This window comes from Danaus plexippus, chromosome 5 (genome assembly GCF_018135715.1).
Source record: "Danaus plexippus chromosome 5, MEX_DaPlex, whole genome shotgun sequence".
In the NCBI taxonomy this organism is placed as follows: domain Eukaryota; kingdom Metazoa; phylum Arthropoda; class Insecta; order Lepidoptera; family Nymphalidae; genus Danaus; species Danaus plexippus.
In genome coordinates, this window is record NC_083539.1 from 6,936,960 (window position 1) to 6,946,141 (window position 9,182).

At 27.9% G+C, this 9,182-nt stretch overlaps 1 protein-coding gene across 1 annotated transcript; it reads right to left on the reverse strand.

Annotated features, from left to right (window-relative positions):
* Positions 1–410: 410 nt before the first annotated feature.
* Positions 411–1,154, reverse strand: LOC133320801 (uncharacterized). Its single transcript, XM_061529452.1, has 3 exons — positions 991–1,154; positions 696–846; positions 411–583 (listed from the first exon to the last, which is right to left on the reverse strand). Exons 1-3 carry the CDS (start codon positions 1,093–1,095, stop codon positions 411–413), a joined length of 429 nt encoding a protein of 142 aa, XP_061385436.1. The 5' UTR covers positions 1,096–1,154.
* Positions 1,155–9,182: the final 8,028 nt, after the last annotated feature.

Sequence of the window (9,182 nt, forward strand, 5' to 3'; positions counted from 1 at the left end):
TGTAAAGTAAATATACATATTAAGGAATAGTTCACGTATTTTTTTTTTTTAAGAAAAACAATTTTTTTAAATTTATTACTGACTGACAAGAAGGAAAAACTACTAAATATATAAAGAGAGAAAACTCACAACAATAAATAATTTAGCTTCACTGTTTATTTATTCATAAAAACGTATTATTGCATAGTAAAGAAAAATATTGAGACGTACTCGTGCATTGACATATATTATTTCATAGTTGCAGCCTTAAACAGTATTAGTGAAGAACATTTTTAAAATCTATTTCAAAATTGGAGATACCTATCATATCATATCAACCTGACAAATGACAACACAAACACTTGTTTATTAAAAACAACTCATTAATGTTAAAAAATAACTTAGTCATCCTATTAATCACTTGTTATAATTTAGTTAATAAATTGTGAGAATTGATACGCAATAAGAAGATATGCAAGACAAATGGAATAAAATTTGAGAGGTAGTGACATATTTATAGGGATTATACCACACAAAGTGTAGGTGAAATCATTGTCGTACGTCATTTGAAGAAAAGCTCTTAGTTTTCGTCTTTCAACTTTATCTGAAATAAAATAATATATAGAATCTAAATAACAACAATACTACTTAGATTTTAGAATTTTATCAATATTTAAATAGCACATTTATATGTTAAGTATTTCAACAATATTTACCTTGTTTTTCTGTTCTAATTACATCGTAGAGATTGTTACGTATGATTAATATCTCATTTTTAGTAATAAATGCACAATAACAAAGCACGATTAAAAGAATCGCATCCTTTAGAGAACGTCCCAATGAATAGCCAATGATTACTTTCATTTCCTAAAAACATAAAGTAATGAAAATGACAATTACTAGAAATCTTCTAATGCAATATCTTATACGACAATAAAAAAAATAATGGCATTCTGTTTAGTCGATTTATTGGTCAAATTAAGTAACATGAATAGCATAAAAAAAAATTACCACATGGCTTACACCTTTTACCTCCTTTTTTAAAGCCAACAATAAAATTAGAATAATTGTATTTTTGAGCAAAAAAATGTCGATCACAGCTGATGATAGCATCATAATAATAATCTGAAATTGCAATTCATAAAGATGTTATTGCTGATGATGACACTTTCATTTGAAGACGTTGAGAACATTGCAAAGAGCAATACGTTTCTATTTTAACGATTTCTGATTATCCCTTAAAACAGGTACTAATGTAAACGTACTTTCTGCAACATTGATCAACATTCAAACTAATAAATTCTTTACAATTAGATATTAACTGATAAGCACCGGAAAACTAAAAGCAGCATTCAATTGACGCGAGCATTTATGCAGAAGATCATAGAATTTGTGTATGGAGCTTATATTCAAGCTAATATTTCTTGAAAGAGTTGCACTATCACAGCTCAGATGTTCAGCATCATAATATAATTTAAGAGCATGTGATTTTAGTATACGGAGTCTTCTTGAAATAAAAATTACTAACGCACAAAAGAACAATATTTCGACATCATGTATGATGTCTCCTAGGAATCCCAATCTATATACATAAAAATAAAATACTGAAAGATTATAAATTAACACTGTAACAATCGCAAAAATAAACCATGTAATGGGATTCGTTGCTGAAGAGTTTTGACGTATATTCAAAGCCTCGTCAAAAATTTGAAGGTTATTAAAAAACTTAAGCAATGTGCCTCTCCTAATGAACAAGGCGTTGATGTATAAACAAAAATATTCTATAGCAATCATGTTTGCTACAATAAAATGACTCGTTGAAGTAGACATTTTAAAAAGTAATATGGATACTACGGTCATCACTAAAGTTGTGCTGTAAATTGAACTAAAAATAATAGCACTGTTTTTATAATGTAACAAATAAAGACGATTGATTCCGAAAAAAGCTTGGAATTTTATAAAGAAATTTAGTCTCAGTATTGTTGCGCTCGTATACTTCTTCATTTTACTTTTTTTTGTAAATTCTTCAGCTCTTGGATTCACTTTAATTGTATGTAGCTTCATATTTTCGTTTTAACGTCTATACTTGAAATGTTATTCACAAGACGTTACTGGAATCCGAAGTAAACTGATCATTTGAGTATCTAATGGGCTTAAGTGAAGGTAAAATGCCAGAGGTTCTGTATATACGATTCTTTCCCCTCCTAATTATATCAACTTTATCCTTATCATGAGTTGTTAGCTTAACAATGTGTTGTAAAATAACAAACTCAGTTTCTTTACAAAAAATCTTACATTCAAACTTGGTTAATAATTGTATTGTATCAATATGAATATATGTAAGCAAAAACATGGATACAAATTTAAATAGTAATCGACGGTACCCTAATGTAATTTCATTTCTCATATTCATTTTGAAAAGTGATGTAAAATTACTAAATAATTTAAATATTCACACCAAACTTACAATTACTTTTACCTTATTTTGCTACACTTAGTTGATTACTGACTATTATTATAATGAAATATGGACTCGATAATGAATTCTAAAATAAATACAAGATATCACCTGTTATTGGACAAGTATCATGACTTTTAGACAAATTGATCTACTATTGAAACTTACGATATCTTGCTTTGCAACTAAGGACAATTTTTTTTTACTTTCTGAAATATCATTTAGAATATTAGATAAAGCAAGTATGAGGTCTTTTATCTTAAAAAGCAGATTACGAAATTAAATAGTCCCTCAGACAGTTTGTAGTTAAGTCTCTAACTCTTTTCTTTTCAGCGAGAAGGCACTAAGTTCAGGAAAGAAATCTCCTGTGCCCCGTGATTGAACAGAATAGCAATATCAGTCTATCAGTATCAAACATTTCTTGTATATGCTCATAAGGGTTGCGTAAGAAAAGAAGTCATTGTGAAACTTGCTAAGACTCTTCTAGCGTGATATGCAATATATGTATGGTCCTAGACAGTACTGCCTTATTTATGGCCGACACATTTTGCTGCCACCTGGATGATTTAAAAAGATGAGTGACTTCGGTGCTACCGTTACAAGACCTGCATAGACATATCCCATTATACTACTTCAACCACCATAATCTACTCACTACACCAGATCTTAAAGGCTATGAACTTATCCTTGTTAACGTAGAAACAGGACTGTTTATGCCAGATAGAGGTGCCCACTGGTAGTTATAAAATAGATAGACATGGGATTAAAAATTGTTAGTAGTAAGAGATTTAAACACTTAGACGATATATATGAAGCCGTTGGATATTCTATTTTGAAATAAATAAATAAATTTCTTTACTTAATATAAAAAATCAAGAATGTAACAAATTAAAAAAGTAAAAATCTCAAAGCCTGTCCTAATTTAAGATGTCGTCACGCTGTGTATAAGATAAAAAACTTCTTTCTAAAGGGTATTTCAAAAAGTATTTAAATTCATGAAAGCTATTTTTTTATGAACTTTTTTTTGTAGCAATACACTCCTCAAAGTATTTCAGAATTGTAATGTCTTGGAGAGAAAAGCAACCTATGACCCGTAAAGTGATAAAACTTTATTAATATAAACATTCTTTGCACTACAAGCGAATTTATTTATAGCCTGTTAGTGATACCAAATCGGAATAAAGGACGACCTCTCTACTCCTTGCTCCTTTTTTAAAATATGCTTCTACTGTGTAAAGATACATAATAAAATATCTGTAGTTGAAGCCTTTTTTAATTCTAATCCAACAATATGATTTGTTGACAATGGGACTTAATATTCTTAAAAAGTGTATTTTGCATGATAATTGAATCGTTCCAATAAATTATGATGCTTATACGTTCCTTTTCTTAGAGACGTTAGAATTATCTCACATATTTAGACCTATCCCAAAAAAATCGTGATTTCTACAAATTAAGAAAATTGTAGCACAAATTGTCAAATTAACTTTTTTTTGTATTACACATTGAATAGACTTATCCAAAGACTAGTTATCATAAACGAAATCTCACGTTGTCGAAGATTTAAGGAGTTTATATTATAAATCTTATATTTGACTTCAATTAAAAAAGGATTATCTTTTTTTATAATATTTAAAAATATATTATTATAATTCTATAAAGAAGAATGAAATTGAATAGAATATAGTTCAACAGATTTTTCTTGGTTATGTCGTAGATATATCGAATGTACATTCAAAAAGGTTTTGCTCAAATGAGCTTTTAGTGAAGGGGAGCTGAGGAAATTAGATTCTTCCGGATCAGACTCCGTGTCCAATCTGAAATATGTTATGGGAAAGTACATTTTCTGCAATATTCAGTAAGATTTTTAATAGACTTTACTTCTTTCATTTCAGAATGAAAGCTCGAAACAAAAATTCCAAATGTTTGTAAAAAGTTTATAATATAAACTATAATTATAAGCCCCTTAGATAGCTTTTTTAATAATTTAAATATTGAGTTCCTTTGGCTAGAATTTTTTTCAGCTTAAAAAACATCTTTTTGATTAAACAATTCAAAAAGATGTTATTTTTTGCTGAATATTTTAACGTAACAAACTAACAATAAATTACACAATTTTATTGTTGGTTTGTTACGTAAAAATTTGAAGGGCATACTGAAAGTCCCTATCTTATTACAAGCACTTAATTTTGTATTATTATTGAGCTAGTATAAACATAAGCACTAACGTGCATATAAAATTCTGATCAAATGTTTTATAGGTATTGTCAACACTTGATTTCTATGTAGACTTATTCTTTTTCTATAATAAATTCCATATTAAAATAATGAAATATTCAATATTTGATTGGAATAATACTTCTCATACACTTTGAGTATATTCTATTTTCTTTAAGTATATTTTCATACTATAATGCTCATTAATATTTAGACAATATACATCTAAAGAAACTAAAATATCTTATATGAAGAGAATGATTCCAACTGCTCCACTTCCTTTCCCGTCCACGCGGTGTTTGAACGTCTCTAGAAGGTTTACTTTGATTTTAATTACGTTGCGATGCCTTGTTGAATCAAAGCTTTAATTACTGGCTGTGTGCAAAAGCGAATATCTTATCCAATCAATAATGCTAGTCTGAGATAAACTTATGGATAATACTGTAAAAATATATAATTAATTATTTAAAATGAAATTTTTAAAATATATTTCGTTTTTAGATATTTTTAGATATTTCAATCTTTTTAAAATTATACTTGGAGTGGAAATTTATTTTTTTGAATATATATACTCAAAAAGTTTTTTCAAACTGGCCATCGTTTTTCAGGTAAACTGTTCAAAATAATCTGTTCCTGATAAAAAATATTTGTTACATACAGTCAAATTAAAAAGTGATTCAAATAGTATTCTTAATTAATTGAATATTTATATCGCATTTATTTAATTGCATTATACTCTCATTAATGTTTTTTTGTAAAACATGTGAACAAGAAACACAAACATAACATTTCAGTTTAAACAGTTAAAAGTAACTTTAGTTTATTATTAAACTCTTATTTATATTTCGATTTTGATGATGTTTTTCTTAACTCACTTCACATATTACTTGCATTGTATATCATGAAATCCAAATTTATATATTAATTGGTAATACATTGGTGGCGTAAGAACTTCTCTTGGAAATATTTTTAAGAGATGTTTCGGTGATGCATATTTTCGAGTTAAACCTTCGATTTCTCCATTCTTGTCTGAATTGTATAAATTAGATTATGTTATATATAAACCACTCAAAATAGAAGCTATGAAATAAGGTTTCGTATGTTTATAAGACATATATTATGTGCCATCAATTTAAATTTAGCGATTGGTTTACCGATAGTAGCGCATTCGGATAACACGTGTGATTGAAAGTTATATAGATTTATTTGTTTCTATTTTTCTCATAAGCATTTATCTACTAATCAATCTAAAAATTAAGTTTAGTGGAAGATAATAATGGGAAACTTAACAGATTAACTGGATGACAGCAGCAGTAGTGACATATTTAGCACTATGACAGGGCACAAATTATATTCTCTTAGGATGGTGAAATGATAAAAAGCCTTAATATCTCTCCGGTTCGTTTTATCTAAAAATATTTCTCTTTTTGTCTTTTAATTATACTTATATTATATGTATCAATTAGTAAAATCGTAGATGATATTATGATCGTTTAACTGTGCCCTTAAATAACTATGTATATATTGTTACATGTATAGCACGAAATTGTAATTTTGATCATGTTTGATAGGACAAGGATAAATCGTAAATAGCGAATGCATCAAACAACGTCCTATAACTATTAAAGTATATAAAAAACATCTGGTATAAATGAACAATATCAAACTAAAAGTTTTTCTCTTCTTAAAACAACATTAATTGCTAAATAACTTGAGAATCAGAATCTGTAAAGATTTTAAGTCATCTGAAATTTATTAAAACCCATAATGAAGCGGTCTCTTAATAAAACTAAATAAATAACTTAAGTAACGCACTGGAAGTCTAATAAAAGAGGAAAGCTTTTCAGAAATTTTATGTACAAGATCATAAACTTTATAAAACGCCTTAATCAAGCTTCGAATTTAAAAAAAAACTCTTCAAGTTTATTCTTGAATTCTTAAAAAATTTTGCAACTTTATAAATCAGAGAAAATAGTTTTGGAGTGTGAATTTTAAAATCTGTATTTTTAAGGCCATAGCAAGAACATAGTACTATACTATTATGGACTAAAGTTTTATCTAAATGGAAGGCAATGTGAATATAAATTGGTTCTGCCTTGGTAAAGGGCATTAAAATGTTAGCAACGACATTAGACAAGTGGCAACCAATATCCGTTTTTTTTCGTAGTAAAATGCTTAATGTATTTTATTTTTTTTTGTTTAATAAAACGTCTTTTATAAAAATATAGGATGCCCTGTTTATTGCATTTTTAATAAAAATAGCTGCAGTAAAAACACAACTGTATAGTACAAATATTACTTTTTTAATGCAACCTTTCACCCAAAGCAAATATTGCCAATAGATACCGATATATATCCGAAATAGAAAACATATTAGTCGCTTTAAAATTTCCATCAGATTATTTTTACAAGGTTAATTTGTTTAACAGTGTCCCATGTTGTCATCACCATAGATTATCTAAGTAAACGATAGATCATCACAAACATTGATTAAGAAAGGTGTATTACTGAAGATCAAGAAATAAGTCAGTAACGAAAAATTTTAAACATTTCTATTTAACTACGACAGCTTGTTATTGATTAAAAGCTTTACTATTAACCACCTTTTATAGCAATTGGTTAATTAATACTGTATTTTTAACCATTTGGGTTAGTGGTATTGTCAGATACAATATTTTAATAATTTCAAATAGATACATTGATCAAGAGGATCAGCTTAAATTAACCAAAACTATGCTAGTTACCATGTCTTATAATCTCCAAAGTAAATGTTATATATACATTTTAAAACATTTTTATATCGATTAAATAGTGGTTGACTATCATTCCACCTAGTAGGTGAAAATGAAGCCATAGGTGGTAAAGCACTATCCTCGTAATTGACTACTCGCTCTTGCCTTTGAGCCCATTAAGTGTGAAACAATGGAATTATCAAGAATTGTCTTCCAACAAGCATTGTGTCTTTGAAAACTTATCCGTTTGCGAAACTAAAATGTCTCATTGTTTTTTAATTTGTGATTTCTATTGAGTATAGTTTCAATCTAAAAAGTTAAACTATAGCAAATAGAAAGTTTCCTAGAAAGCAAAAATATTACAAAAGATGGTTAGGATTCATCTAATATGCATTTTATTGTAAACTTAATCAATTTCTTAATAAAATATCAAAATTTTTCAAAAATAAAAATAATTGTTATTGACCTGCACGCTAACGGTAAAGTTAAATTAGCTAGTGGAAACATGATTTAAATGCAATGAATTTGCGATTGAAACATTCAATATAACTAAATAAATAATAATTGCCGGAGCCGAAACGGTGTATAAAATAGCAGTAATTAGTAAAAACTTCAAAAACAGACTGGGAGAATAAAATAATTTTTAAAAATATAGAGATATGTTTAATTGATTAATCCAAATGTTTTTGGAGTTTTTAGCCGAAATAGAAAAACTGCTTGATTAAAAATACCATTAATCATAAAAGTTGAAAGGAATATAAAATCACAAATAATATTCTCTATATTGATGTTCACAGTAACAGTTACCATGTAGTACATAGTTTTCAAGAAATCAAGTTTCTTTTTTTTAATATATCAGCCGAAGCAACAACTAGATCCGGCAGCATTATCTAGTTATATAGTTTATATGAAACTAATATATTTTCGGATATACTACGCGGATTTTATTATTTTAAAACTAAATAATCCCGACGTTTCGGTAACTTTTCAGCAACCGTGATCACGGGCAGACGAGATGTGAATGTCTGTCAGTCGGTCCTTGTTATTTATCACCTACCGCCATCGATTTCTTAATTTTCTGGCGTAAATAAGTTGCTGAAAAGTAACCGAAACGTCGGGATTATGTTGTTTTAAAATAATAAAATCCGCGTAGAATATCCGAAAATATATTCGTTTTATTTAAATCAATAATACTCGCGAAAGTTTTAGATATCATTAGTTATATAGTTTATAAATAATCATTAACCAAAAACGTAAATAAAATAGGTACGCAAAGTTTATGCCAGGATATCCAAAATAACGTAATTCTTACTAGCAGGGGATAATGTGCATTTTAAAATAATAAACTGCACTTCGGTACCCATTATCAGGCAGAAATTTCAGGTGGAGTGGCTATATGGTACAATATTTTGACTGGTTAACAAACGCGTGATGTTTAAGAATAAATTAGATTTTTAAGACAAAAATTAATTGAATATATTTCTGTGTTCATTACATATCTATTGTTCGATACATGTTAAAAAGTTTGGAAAAAAATCAAATGAGGTATTAACTGAATTAAAGCAGTTAGTTAATAAATGTCTCGAAACCATTTAAAGTGAACAAAACGAAAACCTAAATTCAAAATGAGTTTGAGCTTTTAACTTGCAAAATGTTGTTCTCAAGAATGTTCAATAAGATAAGGCGCAATCTAAATTTCTTTGTTTAATCGACCGACCAAAAAAAACTTAACTAAAATTCTTCAGTGACTTCTGAGTAATCTTTGAAACCATTACCCGATTATTACATACTTTTTT